The sequence below is a fragment of the Excalfactoria chinensis genome, chromosome Z, assembly GCF_039878825.1.
Source record: "Excalfactoria chinensis isolate bCotChi1 chromosome Z, bCotChi1.hap2, whole genome shotgun sequence".
NCBI lineage: Eukaryota > Metazoa > Chordata > Aves > Galliformes > Phasianidae > Excalfactoria > Excalfactoria chinensis.
Window position 1 is genome coordinate 24,774,482 of NC_092857.1, and position 14,951 is coordinate 24,789,432.

General features: G+C 41.9%; 1 protein-coding gene across 1 annotated transcript in view; it reads right to left on the reverse strand.

The window, feature by feature from the left end:
* Window positions 1-4,714: 4,714 nt before the first annotated feature.
* Window positions 4,715-14,951, reverse strand: part of LOC140264537 (DNA topoisomerase 2-beta-like) — a 32,642-nt gene continuing 22,405 nt past the window's right edge. The window contains exons 17-25 of the mRNA XM_072360389.1: window positions 13,872-14,066; window positions 13,294-13,373; window positions 12,236-12,327; window positions 10,379-10,572; window positions 9,801-9,880; window positions 7,631-7,741; window positions 5,770-5,886; window positions 5,195-5,292; window positions 4,715-5,000 (exon numbers count right to left, since the gene is read on the reverse strand). Coding sequence (XP_072216490.1) covers window positions 4,839-5,000; window positions 5,195-5,292; window positions 5,770-5,886; window positions 7,631-7,741; window positions 9,801-9,880; window positions 10,379-10,572; window positions 12,236-12,327; window positions 13,294-13,373; window positions 13,872-14,066 — 1,129 coding nt within the window. The 3' untranslated portion in view covers window positions 4,715-4,838. The remainder of the gene's footprint in view (window positions 5,001-5,194; window positions 5,293-5,769; window positions 5,887-7,630; window positions 7,742-9,800; window positions 9,881-10,378; window positions 10,573-12,235; window positions 12,328-13,293; window positions 13,374-13,871; window positions 14,067-14,951) is intronic.

Sequence of the window (14,951 nt, forward strand, 5' to 3'; positions counted from 1 at the left end):
GGGTAATCCATTCATCACATCTCGTGGAACACCCTTTTGCCAGCCCAGCGTCCAGAGACGATTACGTTTATGACCAATATTTCGCCTGCCTGTTCTTCCTGGCAATGAGACCCTTCCAGTTTCACTGAGGTTTGGGCTAGGTGGCCTAGAAGCAAGGCTGACTGCTGCAAGCCTCACTTCCCTTGGCTCACATTTACTAGTGTTAGTAATCACCGGCCCATATTTTCTTTCATAATTAATTAATTCTTGGGCAACCTCCCCCCATGTCCATACTTTATATCCAGACTGCAGATGGTTAGGGGTTACAACTCCTTCTAATGCTGCCCGGGTTCTTTCTCCCTGAGGCATAGCCTGTATCTTTCCTTGTAATTGTATGCCTATGGGTTTCAGTGATTCCGGAGCCCCCTGATTAAAGGAGTCATCCTTTCAGGATCAACAGGCATCATCAGAGGTGATTCATGATGTGGCTGCAGCTTTCTATCATACATCATTTGGAGACAAGCAGCCTTTTGGACACTTTCCACTAATTGATCAGCTGGAAGTAATGGCAAGAGGGTGTCCCCTTTCTAGAGGGTTAAGACCACCTGCCCAATAGGCAGCCCTCTGCGTTAGGGACCAGGGAGCACGGTTGTTACCAGTAGTTCAAAATACTCCTGGACCCCAATAACCTTCAGCTTCCTTCTCAGTTAGCATTATTTGGTCTCCACCAGTGAGACTGACTCTCCACACATATTCCGTTTCTGATTCTTTTGGAGAACGGCTAAAATCCTTTTTCAGTGTTGCTAATTCAGTGACAGAGAAGGGAATTTCTTTAACATTCATTTTAGGTCCTCACCATTATCAAATGCATATTCAGTTTTTATCAGAGGACGCAATTGGGTTGGCGAGTCCTCTAATTTGTCAAGCCCTTCCCTCATTCCTTGTAGTTCCTTCTGAGGAAAAGTTTTTTCTTGAGGCAAATTACGGACAACAGCATTGCTAGTGTTCTTATACGCTAATAGCTCCTTAAAAGCCATTTGCAACAAAACTGAATTACGCTGCTCTCTTTGTAATTGTTCCTCAAGGTTCGCTATTTGATTCTGCAGAGTTTTTACCAACTCTTGCATTACTTTAACTGATTCCTGTAATGCTTGTACGGTTTGGGTTTCTGCCGAATGCTTTTCATCTCGGAACTCCACGGCTGCTTTTAAAGCTGCACCGAGTACCGCACAAATACACGATTTTCCTTTCCCGGCTCGGGTACGAGCCCCATGTTGTAAAACACAAATGCGGTCTGAAACACTCTGCAAGTTATGCCAGTTTTGTCGTGCCCAATCCACCCCTGATAAAGAGGGCCGAGCACCGTGCTTTTCTAAGAGGTCAAATAGCACATTTTCACTTTCCATAGTGGCAATACTTTCACTCATTTCTCAATACCCTAAAGGATCTACACTAAGGGAAGAGAAGGTACACTCCACTCCTTACCCCTCCCCAGGGAGGCACACACCAATCAAACAAATGTAAATGCTACACTCATGCCTCCCTTTTGTTGAGAGGAGCACACAAAGACAGCAGGCTAAAACAACACCTTTGGGGTTAAATCGCCCCTTATTTTCCTGAGAGGCCACACAGAGGAAAAAAACGGCAAATTCCGCACCTCGGTTACAAGACACCCTCAGTGCTTGCAACTCGGAGAGGTGCGCACAGAAAAAGTTTAAACAACGCAAATTCTCCAATCTCTCCTCCCTTACGCAAAAGACCAAGAAGCACAATCAACACTTACAAAGAACGTGTCAACACCTCAATCGCTCCTGGCTATCCTGTCTGGCCAGAAAAACTTCAAGCTTAAAGCTACAAGAAAAACACTTAAAGTTTCTCAAAAAAGGAATAAACTTCTTGGAGAGTAACACACGTTTTACCTCAAAAATTACCTCCTCGCTTCCCCAAGAGGCGCACACAAAAATACTTTCAAATTCCAAAATATGTTACAAGATACTTAAACCACATCATGCAAAATAGGCTTCCCGGGGAGGCACACACGTATAAAACAAAAGCAAATACTCAAAATCAATTCATACGTCCCCAAGAGGTGAACACAAAAGCAAGTAAAGTTTCAGAATAAGGAGCGGTCTTCCTGGAGAGGTGCTCACATCTAAGTTACCAAAACTGTCGCTCCTTGCAACTCCAGGAGGTGCACACAGAAAAGATTCAGGCTGTATCTGGGAGGACAACACTCTCACGGCGGGCATCCTGTCCGTGACGCCAATAATAAATGTCTCGCTCCAATCTGTAGGAGGGAGGCAAGGTTCTTTGATATGTGTATACCCGGCGTGAGATTAAGAAGCAACGGTTCAAATGTTGGCCCAACCGGTTTATTACAGTCCTGGCCGTTTTAGGGAGATGGGGGAGGGAAGGTGGGCGATAGGAAAAGTAGGAAATATAAGCAAGGAGTCTGTAGAGAGCAAAAGAGAGATAGTCACCACCGTGGGTCCAGCGAGGTACACAGTAAGGTCCGTTGCTTTCAGGAACTCGTCTGATCACCGCGGGGGATGGCAGAAAGTCAGGAAGCACTGCAGCAAGCCGGCCTTCCGAAGAGGTTTTCCCCTCAGGGAATTCTCCATCAAAGGTGTCTTTGGGAGATCGTCTCCAAAGATCGTCTCCAAAATCCCCAGTTTAGCGAGGGCCTTTTATCCCCCATTTCGGTGGGGTTGTTTTTCTTCTTTGAAGTTTGAGGATGACAAGAACGCTCAGCATTTTTGGGAATGTATCTCGAACAAACACTGAGCTTCTAAACAAGCAGGTAAACGCTCTTTGTAAAATGGTTTAAAACCAGCTTTTGTGACATTCCTGGCCCACAGATCAGCCAGCAGGGGTTGGTGGTGCCTCTGTTTGCCAGACACAAGCATTATCGCCTTCTGCAGCGGTCAGCTCCTTCAAGCAGCACCCCTGAAAAAGACTGCTTGTCCTGTCTCTGCTTATCTTGGCAATCATAAGCAGGGATGGCACAATAGCAACCACCATTCACCCTCCTAGATAGTCAGCAGTCGCCAGTCAGAGTCTTACCATCAGAAAAGCCTCACAAAGCAATCTTTGAGACAATAAAAGAAAACCAGATCTGTCCTTTCCGGGGGGGGAAATGGAAGCGGATGGAAGTATGGTGCCGTTTTCAGTGTGCCGCCCGCAGAGTAGCCAGGTCCAGGGAGACCCCGCGGGGCAGCGGCTGCAGGCTTGGATTGGGCAAGTTTCGGCCGGTGGGCCGGCTTCGGGCCGGGGGGGGCGGCGGCGCGGCTGTGGGCAGCGACAGGATAGCCCGGCGTTTGGATCGCCGGAGGGCGTGGAGGGGAACCACGGCACCGCCCAGGGGGTGGAGGGTGCCGGCGTGATATCGCCTTGGGAGGCGGGGAGTGCAATCGTGGCACCACCCGGAGGGGCGGAGGATGTGGCGGCGAGATTCACATTCACCCTGTGCATGGTATAGACATGCAAGAGGGAATTAGAGCAGAGTGCTTGGAATATAAGTTTAGCACTGAGATGATGCATCTGGTGGGTCTTGATATTCAACCATGTGTTAAGAAACTATGGAATATGCAGAAACTGGCAGGAGCCTTCCAGTGGGTTCGGGGTGCTTTGGGGATACCTTCTCGATTGATGAAGCCCTTGTATGGTCAGCTAAAGGGATCCGACCCAAAAGAACCCCAAAATCCGTCTAGCAAAATGGCTGCAGCTTGGCAAAAGATCTTACAGAGCTGCATGGAAGGATCGCTTGCACAGTGGGACACTGCTCCAGGCCTTGAAATGGCCCAGCTAGCTCAGTTGGAAGAGCATGAGACTCTTGATCTCAGGATGGTGGTTTGGCAGGATCCCAACCGTAGTTCACAGGCTGCTGTCTTCACAAACCGAATGGTCAGCGTGCAGATGCTTGAGGTGATGGCTGTGACGGTCGCAGTGCACCTCTGGCGAATGATACCCTCTAACACTGTTGCTGACTCCATCTTTGCAGCCAAGCAGTTGGCCCGGATGGGCCGGGAGGGCCTCTCAAGTTCAGAGGCTGCTGGAATTTTGGAAGAGACCTTGGCCTCCCACACAGCTCCTGTTGCATCCTTATATGTGCGTGGTCACTCTGAGGTGCCAAGCCTTTTTTCCAGAGGTAATGCAATAGCAGATACAGTTGCCAGCACTCCTGTCTTTGGCCTAGGGTCGCTGCAGATCTGGCAAACTGGTATCATCTGGGAGCCTTGCTTGTCTCCCCGTCAATGGCTGGCTATTGCTGTGAGTACCTCCTCTACTGTCATCACGGCCACTCAGCATGTCAGGTCTGGCTTGACTGCAGTCCGATACCATTTGGCAACCGCTGCTGCTGTGGTCGGTTTACCCAGTCACGTTAAGACTGACTATGGGTCCTGCTTCACTTCTCGTTTTACTCAAGAATAGTTGGTGAAGACTGACTATGGGAAGTGGGATATATTTATTTTAAAAAAGCACCCGTGTGGCAGTCGGTCCCTCCGCCCCAACATTACACACACACAAGACGGAGAGTTTTCCATTTTTTAATGTTTAAACTTTATTTCAAAAAGCAGGTTTGCTGTTTGCAACCATGACAATTAAAATGTGCTTTAGCACCGCTGTCTAGAACATCTCTACAAGCCAGTCCGACAAATACATGACATTTCAATGAGTAAAAAAGAGCACAAAGCTGTTGGTGTAAGCACAGAATGTTAAAATGCCCACACACAAGAATAAAACCCATCAATTACATTTGTCACATAAGATAAGTCAAATGTCCAAAAGTTTGCGACAGAAGGGACCAAAAGGACAACACAAGATAGTCGCTGGAAAACAGTTGTGTGCTCTTTGGGCACTTAATTAAACATACCAAAATCATCATCTTCATCGGACTCTGCAAAATACTTCACTTCTTTGCTAGCCCAACCTGTCCGGGGCTTCGGGGCAGTTTCGGAGGCAAAGCCTGACTGGAAGATTTCCACATCAGAATCCTGGTCGAAAGCGGCCTTCTTGGGTTTCTTTGGAAAACAAAAGACAAATCCTTTGTGAAGCTCTGTGTGTTTTGCATCGTGACATTCAGTCCTGAAGCAACTCTTCTCTAACAGCAATAACATAATCACAGCTACACCCCGGTTACTACATCAGCACCCCGCCATAAGAACATGCATCTTTTACTGAAGTGAAAAGTGGAAAGGACCATGAGAGGACTGACCTTGCACGGTGTTGATTCAGGTGCCTTCTTCCCAGGGTTGTAATCACCTTCATTTTCTGAGCCAGATGCTTTCCTTTTCTTTGCCCCTCTCCCTTTTCCTAGGTGAGAGAACATAATTTCAATAAAGCATCAGAGTTCAGCACGCTGGAAAAAACAGCAGTGATATTGTTACATCTTATCACGTCTGTGTGTAAAGTTGAAATTCAGTTTACAGCTCAAGCTTCTTCTCAATAGGCAGAAAATACAACATAACAGTTGATTTTCTCAGTTTTATCTCTCTCTTTCATACTTCCTCTGGAGTTACCATTCTCTCATGGGGTTTGGAGTCATTAAATTCCCAACAGCGAAGGTCACTTAAGAAGTTCACAGCACTGACTGCCAAGAAACACCAGTGAACACTTTCTGTCATAGAACAAGCTCAGGGCTGAGTAATCTGCCGATGATTCATTTACTAATAAATCAGTGTGGTTCTTTTAGAGACTATCTCTGCTTCCCTTGAAATATAACCTTGAACCTGTGTTACAGAGAGCACAGACATCGTGTGATGCTAATCGACACCACATCTAAATTACTACCTTTGGGTGCCGCAGTCTTCTTTGGAATGCCAAATTCCAAATCCGAGTCAGAACTTACAGTTTCCATCTTCTTGGCCTTGGGAGCCCTTTTAGGTTTAGGTGGTACATCTACTTTTGCTGTTAGAAGTCAGAGATACCGAATGTGTTACATTCACATATTGCATAGAAATATCAAATTTTAATAAATTACAGAATAAATGGCAGATGTTAAAACGAGATGAGCCTCCTACACTTGAGGAAAACATACTTCAACTTTTATGTTAGAACTGTGAGAAATAAACAGGAATCCTTACTGAATTTCTATTACTGCTACACAACCTGTCTTGCCATCTTTATAATACAGTACTTGTATTGCTCCGAAAGCAATGCCTCCTATTCATTCTCATGGAAATTACAATGAATACAAAGAGCTCAATAACACCATTCAATAGTGTTTTCATTATCTATGCCTTTTCACCGTCGATGAACAAGAGCTGTGCTGGTAAAAATCTGCCCCAGCAGAGGTGACCTACTGTCACTGTCAGCACTGCTGAAACAAACCCCTCACTGCCTCACTGTGCTCACTGTTTGGTGTCCATAAACATTCAGCAAGTGTTGATTAATGTCAATGGGTGCAATTTTTCCACATAGAAGAATTCATTTCCACCCCTTTGCTTCACCTGCACTTCCACATCAGACACCGTTTTGTCAGACTGCCCCTTTGCTGCCATCTGTTACATTGCAATGAAATGGAATGGAATACTGCTGGGAAGGTTCAACCTCGGCTGCCACACCACCACCATCCACCTCTGATATCGCGGGCCAACGTAATAAAACAGGAGGCATTGGTCTCGGAGCAGCCCTCATACATTCACACCACGGAGAAGTAATGCACTCCACATGTTGGAAGACAATCCAGCCTTTAACAAAACCCTCTGCTTCGCTACTGACCTATGTGTAATCTGTCAGCCCTGAATACCTTAAAGATAAGGAGCATGTAAAAAGCTCCACATAGCAGGAATGTGAACACTGGTGAGTACTCAAGCTTTCATCTGTGATACTGCTAAGGGAATGTCTTCAGACAGATGAGTGTCTCCAGAATCTTTTTGGCAGCGTTGCCTTTAACTGCTCCCTGCTGGAGAATCAGTGTACTGCTTTGTGTGATGGATGATACCTACTAAGTAGTCCAAGTATCATGGCCTGCTAATATTAAAAATAAAGCTCTCTTTGCCATCAAGGAGAGGCTCCGGCAGCCTTTTAGATAGATCTTGAGAGTGAAGAACTGATACTTAGGTCGGAACTCGGGAACCATATTTGAAAACAACAAATAGGTCTCTATAGATATCGCAATTAGAAGACAAAAGAACTATATTAGCATAAAGCAAGTCAGAGTCAGTTGATGCCAGAGATCAGAAAATTTCATATCAAATTGATCAAGGTCTGAGAAGAAATTTAACTCCTAACTATTCCTTTATTGTCCCTGGACTGAGAAAGGAATGTGGCCATACAGGTAACGAGACAGAACAAGCAGTCCTTCAGTATCAGCTTCCTGTCCTCCAAAATTCAAACTCTGAAGTCACAAAAAACCCCACGTACGACTGTTTGTAGTAATTGCTTCAGCTACACAATAGACATTCCCCTGTGAGGCACTCACCAGAAGGTGAGTGGATGGAACATTGCATGAACACAGAACTAAGGACATGACTAAAAGAATACCAGCTGAGTAATAACTAAGCTATTAAGTTATCACTACACTGTCAAAGAAATGGTGATCATGTACAGTTTGGGCAAAGGAGAGATGATGAAAACTGTGGAATGCTGTGAAGTGAATGGAAGTGAAGAACTTGAAAAAACTTGATTTACATTGTAATCCTACACTTACCTTTTTTAGCAGCTACTGTTTTACTTAGAATTTTCTCTGTTTCTTTTGAGGCGAAAGGTGATGAGAAAACAGGAGTAGAATCCTCCTCGTCACTGTCCAATTTTGTTGTATCTATAACCACAGAGTAAGTTCAGAATAAGATTTGTTCACTGCATATTTTAAATCATCCTGATCGCTTACAGTCAAGATCAATCTCACAGATACACCTTTCTGATACTACAGCTAGGCTATGTGTGTACCGTGTGCCTACAATACAAGCCATGTTCCTCTAAGGATCAGAACCTCTTATTTCTTTTCCCCTGCATAAATCTCAATGTCATTACTCTTAAGACTACTGCGTTAAGTTTCTATTTATGACATAAAACCCCGTACGTATTCTGTAAAAACTGCTAATGGTAATCAGATCAGTGAAATCAAGCTCACCATCATCTGTCTTCCGAGAGTAGGATGGCAATGAGAAAATGTTCCCAAAGTCTTGATTTTTCTTCTCTTGAGACATTTGTCTACTTCCAGACACAAGAAGAAATTGCATTAATTGCATTAACTCCATATTAAAATATGCAGACATTATAGCATCCATAAGAGATTAAATTATTGTTTTACATTCTAACACGTATCTAGCACTTCAACAGACAAATCCTTAATAAAATCCCTATCCTGTCATGCATCGTAACCATCTTAAATTGACAGCACTACATATTTATCAATAAGTCTGTATACCTGTTGGTACAAGAAGGAAAACAGAAATTTTTACTAAATACGATTAACAGATGACATTACTGACACTCTATCACAATTCGGTGAGCCATGTCTTCCCTGCCCAAGTCAGTTGCAATGGTGAGATGATAATATACACTTTCATTCCTCCCCAGAAACATATACATTTTATTTTACATCTTATGTGAAGATTAATAATTAATATTCTGTCAGTTTTCTTTAGAGGTTTCTGTATTCAAAAAAAAATTATCTAAAAATATATACTGCTGAGTTACAGTACTTACTCTGGAGATGGCTTTATTATGAATGGAGGGAAGTCATATTCATCTTCTTCTGAACTGTCTGAGAGAACGAACTCCTTCTCTCTGTCATTTATAGGTGGAGAAACTTTTACTTTTAGCTCATCTAAATCATTCTTATTGTTGGCATCATCATCGGCATCGTCTTCTTCTTCTGACAAGTCAAATGTATACTTGGGCCTCTCAGCTAAAAGGAAAATACATTTTTACATACTTCAGTATAGTTACGTTACCACATAAATAAATGCAAGGGGAAGTCACTCAGCAGGGCCTGCCTCAGATTATAAAAGAATTTGAGGAAAAAAAAAAAAAAAAGTCTTGTTTGAGTCTAGAAGAACAGAGGCACATAATTTAAACTGCTACCAAACATCAGAAGTAGTGCGACCAGCAGGAGCAGGGAGGTGATCCCCCTGTCCCTCTGTACTCAGCTCTGGCCAGACCGTATCTTGAACACCATGTTCAGTTTTTAGTCTTTCACTACATGAAAGAATCCAGGCCCTGAAGCATGTCCAGAGAAGGACAACAAAGCTGTGAGGAGACTGGGGCACACATCTTATGGTTGAGAGAACTGGGATTGTTCAGTCTGCAGAAGAGGAGGCTCATGGGTGATCTGATCACTCTTTACAACTGCGTGAAAGGAGGTTGTGGCGAGGTGGGGGCTGGCCTCCTCTCCCAGGTAACTAGAGACTGGATGACAGGGAATGGCTTCAAGATGCACCAGAGGAGGTTCAGTTTGGATATTAGCAAAAACCTCTTCTCTTCTATTTTTATTAATTTCTACTCTAGTATTTTGGATAAGGTGAAAGATTTCTGGATCAAGTTACAAAATCTTTCACAGCAACTCTTGGTCTGGTCACTAAGGGCTTTTTCATAAACATCACAGTGAAGAGAATAAAATGCAAGTTATCTGCAGCAGATAGACCTTTCACAGATACACCTTTCTGATACTACAGCTAGGCTATGTGTGTACCATGTGCCTACAATACAAGCCATGTTCCTCTAAGGATCAGAACCTCTTATTTCTTTTCCCCTACATAAATCTCAATACCATTACTCTTAAGACTACTGCGTTAAGTTTCTATTTATGACATAAAACCCCGTACGTATTCTGTAAAAACTGCTAATGGTAATCAGATCAGTGAAATCAAGCTCACCATCATCTGTCTTCCGAGAGTAGGATGGCAATGAGAAAATGTTCCCAAAGTCTTGATTTTTCTTCTCTTGAGACATTTGTCTACTTCCAGACACAAGAAGAAATTGCATTAATTGCATTAACTCCATATTAAAATATGCAGACATTATAGCATCCATAAGAGATTAAATTATTGTTTTACATTCTAACACGTATCTAGCACTTCAACAGACAAATCCTTAATAAAATCCCTATCCTGTCATGCATCGTAACCATCTTAAATTGACAGCACTACATGTTTATCAATAAGTCTGTATACCTGTTGGTACAAGAAGGAAAACAGAAATTTTTACTAAATACGATTAACAGATGACATTACTGACACTCTATCACAATTCGGTGAGCCATGTCTTCCCTGCCCAAGTCAGTTGCAATGGTGAGATGATAATATACACTTTCATTCCTCCCCAGAAACATATACATTTTATTTTACATCTTATGTGAAGATTAATAATTAATATTCTGTCAGTTTTCTTTAGAGGTTTCTGTATTCAAAAAAAAATTATCTAAAAATATATACTGCTGAGTTACAGTACTTACTCTGGAGATGGCTTTATTTTGAATGGAGGGAAGTCATATTCATCTTCTTCTGAACTGTCTGAGAGAACGAACTCCTTCTCTCTGTCATTTATAGGTGGAGAAACTTTTACTTTTAGCTCATCTAAATCATTCTTATTGTTGGCATCATCATCGGCATCATCTTCTTCTTCTGACAAGTCAAATGTATACTTGGGCCTCTCAGCTAAAAGGAAAATACATTTTTACATACTTCAGTATAGTTACGTTACCACATAAATAAATGCAAGGGGAAGTCACTCAGCAGGGCCTGCCTCAGATTATAAAAGAATTTGAGGAAAAAAAAAAAAAAAAGTCTTGTTTGAGTCTAGAAGAACAGAGGCACATAATTTAAACTGCTACCAAACATCAGAAGTAGTGCGACCAGCAGGAGCAGGGAGGTGATCCCCCTGTCCCTCTGTACTCAGCTCTGGCCAGACCGTATCTTGAACACCATGTTCAGTTTTTAGTCTTTCACTACATGAAAGAATCCAGGCCCTGAAGCATGTCCAGAGAAGGACAACAAAGCTGTGAGGAGACTGGGGCACACATCTTATGGTTGAGAGAACTGGGATTGTTCAGTCTGCAGAAGAGGAGGCTCATGGGTGATCTGATCACTCTTTACAACTGCGTGAAAGGAGGTTGTGGCGAGGTGGGGGCTGGCCTCCTCTCCCAGGTAACTAGAGACTGGATGACAGGGAATGGCTTCAAGATGCACCAGAGGAGGTTCAGTTTGGATATTAGCAAAAACCTCTTCTCTTCTATTTTTATTAATTTCTACTCTAGTATTTTGGATAAGGTGAAAGATTTCTGGATCAAGTTACAAAATCTTTCACAGCAACTCTTGGTCTGGTCACTAAGGGCTTTTTCATAAACATCACAGTGAAGAGAATAAAATGCAAGTTATCTGCAGCAGATAGACCTTTCACAGATACACCTTTCTGATACTACAGCTAGGCTATGTGTGTACCATGTGCCTACAATACAAGCCATGTTCCTCTAAGGATCAGAACCTCTTATTTCTTTTCCCCTACATAAATCTCAATACCATTACTCTTAAGACTACTGCGTTAAGTTTCTATTTATGACATAAAACCCCGTACGTATTCTGTAAAAACTGCTAATGGTAATCAGATCAGTGAAATCAAGCTCACCATCATCTGTCTTCCGAGAGTAGGATGGCAATGAGAAAATGTTCCCAAAGTCTTGATTTTTCTTCTCTTGAGACATTTGTCTACTTCCAGACACAAGAAGAAATTGCATTAATTGCATTAACTCCATATTAAAATATGCAGACATTATAGCATCCATAAGAGATTAAATTATTGTTTTACATTCTAACACGTATCTAGCACTTCAACAGACAAATCCTTAATAAAATCCCTATCCTGTCATGCATCGTAACCATCTTAAATTGACAGCACTACATATTTATCAATAAGTCTGTATACCTGTTGGTACAAGAAGGAAAACAGAAATTTTTACTAAATACGATTAACAGATGACATTACTGACACTCTATCACAATTCGGTGAGCCATGTCTTCCCTGCCCAAGTCAGTTGCAATGGTGAGATGATAATATACACTTTCATTCCTCCCCAGAAACATATACATTTTATTTTACATCTTATGTGAAGATTAATAATTAATATTCTGTCAGTTTTCTTTAGAGGTTTCTGTATTCAAAAAAAAATTATCTAAAAATATATACTGCTGAGTTACAGTACTTACTCTGGAGATGGCTTTATTATGAATGGAGGGAAGTCATATTCATCTTCTTCTGAACTGTCTGAGAGAACGAACTCCTTCTCTCTGTCATTTATACCTGGACAAGCTTTTACTTTCAGCTCATCTAAATCATTGATATTGTTGGCATCATCATCGGCATCGTCTTCTTCTTCTGACAAGTCAAATGTATACTTGGGCCTCTCAGCTAAAAGGAAAATACATTTTTACATACTTCAGTATAGTTATGTTACCACATAAATAAATGCAAGGGGAAGTCACTCAGCAGGGCCTGCCTCAGATTATAAAAGAACTTGAGGAAAAAAAAAAAAAAAGTCTTGTTTGAGTCTAGAAGAACAGAGGCACATAATTTAAACTGCTACCAAACATCAGAAGTAGTGCGACCAGCAGGAGCAGGGAGGTGATCCCCCTGTCCCTCTGTACTCAGCTCTGGCCAGACCGTATCTTGAACACCATGTTCAGTTTTTAGTCTTTCACTACATGAAAGAATCCAGGCCCTGAAGCATGTCCAGAGAAGGACAACAAAGCTGTGAGGAGACTGGGGCACACATCTTATGGTTGAGAGAACTGGGATTGTTCAGTCTGCAGAAGAGGAGGCTCATGGGTGATCTGATCACTCTTTACAACTGCGTGAAAGGAGGTTGTGGCGAGGTGGGGGCTGGCCTCCTCTCCCAGGTAACTAGAGACTGGATGACAGGGAATGGCTTCAAGATGCACCAGAGGAGGTTCAGTTTGGATATTAGCAAAAACCTCTTCTCTTCTATTTTTATTAATTTCTACTCTAGTATTTTGGATAAGGTGAAAGATTTCTGGATCAAGTTACAAAATCTTTCACAGCAACTCTTGGTCTGGTCACTAAGGGCTTTTTCATAAACATCACAGTGAAGAGAATAAAATGCAAGTTAATTGCAGCAGATAGACCTTTCACAGATACACCTTTCTGATACTACAGCTAGGCTATGTGTGTACCATGTGCCTACAATACAAGCCATGTTCCTCTAAGGATCAGAACCTCTTATTTCTTTTCCCCTGCATAAATCTCAATACCATTACTCTTAAGACTACTGCGTTAAGTTTCTATTTATGACATAAAACCCCGTACGTATTCTGTAAAAACTGCTAATGGTAATCAGATCAGTGAAATCAAGCTCACCATCATCTGTCTTCCGAGAGTAGGATGGCAATGAGAAAATGTTCCCAAAGTCTTGATTTTTCTTCTCTTGAGACATTTGTCTACTTCCAGACACAAGAAGAAATTGCATTAATTGCATTAACTCCATATTAAAATATGCAGACATTATAGCATCCATAAGAGATTAAATTATTGTTTTACATTCTAACACGTATCTAGCACTTCAACAGACAAATCCTTAATAAAATCCCTATCCTGTCATGCATCGTAACCATCTTAAATTGACAGCACTACATATTTATCAATAAGTCTGTATACCTGTTGGTACAAGAAGGAAAACAGAAATTTTTACTAAATACGATTAACAGATGACATTACTGACACTCTATCACAATTCGGTGAGCCATGTCTTCCCTGCCCAAGTCAGTTGCAATGGTGAGATGATAATATACACTTTCATTCCTCCCCAGAAACATATACATTTTATTTTACATCTTATGTGAAGATTAATAATTAATATTCTGTCAGTTTTCTTTAGAGGTTTCTGTATTCAAAAAAAAATTATCTAAAAATATATACTGCTGAGTTACAGTACTTACTCTGGAGATGGCTTTATTTTGAATGGAGGGAAGTCATATTCATCTTCTTCTGAACTGTCTGAGAGAACGAACTCCTTCTCTCTGTCATTTATACCTGGACAAGCTTTTACTTTCAGCTCATCTAAATCATTGATATTGTTGGCATCATCATCGGCATCGTCTTCTTCTTCTGACAAGTCAAATGTATACTTGGGCCTCTCAGCTAAAAGGAAAATACATTTTTACATACTTCAGTATAGTTATGTTACCACATAAATAAATGCAAGGGGAAGTCACTCAGCAGGGCCTGCCTCAGATTATAAAAGAACTTGAGGAAAAAAAAAAAAAAAGTCTTGTTTGAGTCTAGAAGAACAGAGGCACATAATTTAAACTGCTACCAAACATCAGAAGTAGTGCGACCAGCAGGAGCAGGGAGGTGATCCCCCTGTCCCTCTGTACTCAGCTCTGGCCAGACCGTATCTTGAACACCATGTTCAGTTTTTAGTCTTTCACTACATGAAAGAATCCAGGCCCTGAAGCATGTCCAGAGAAGGACAACAAAGCTGTGAGGAGACTGGGGCACACATCTTATGGTTGAGAGAACTGGGATTGTTCAGTCTGCAGAAGAGGAGGCTCATGGGTGATCTGATCACTCTTTACAACTGCGTGAAAGGAGGTTGTGGCGAGGTGGGGGCTGGCCTCCTCTCCCAGGTAACTAGAGACTGGATGAAAGGGAATGGCTTCAAGATGCACCAGAGGAGGTTCAGTTTGGATATGAGCAAAAACCTCTTCTCTTCTATTTTTATTAATTTCTACTCTAGTATTTTGGATAAGGTGAAAGATTTCTGGATCAAGTTACAAAATCTTTCACAGCAACTCTTGGTCTGGTCACTAAGGGCTTTTTCATAAACATCACAGTGAAGAGAATAAAATGCAAGTTAATTGCAGCAGATAGACCTTTCACAGATACACCTTTCTGATACTACAGCTAGGCTATGTGTGTACCATGTGCCTACAATACAAGCCATGTTCCTCTAAGGATCAGAACCTCTTATTTCTTTTCCCCTGCATAAATCTCAATACCATTACTCTTAAGACTAC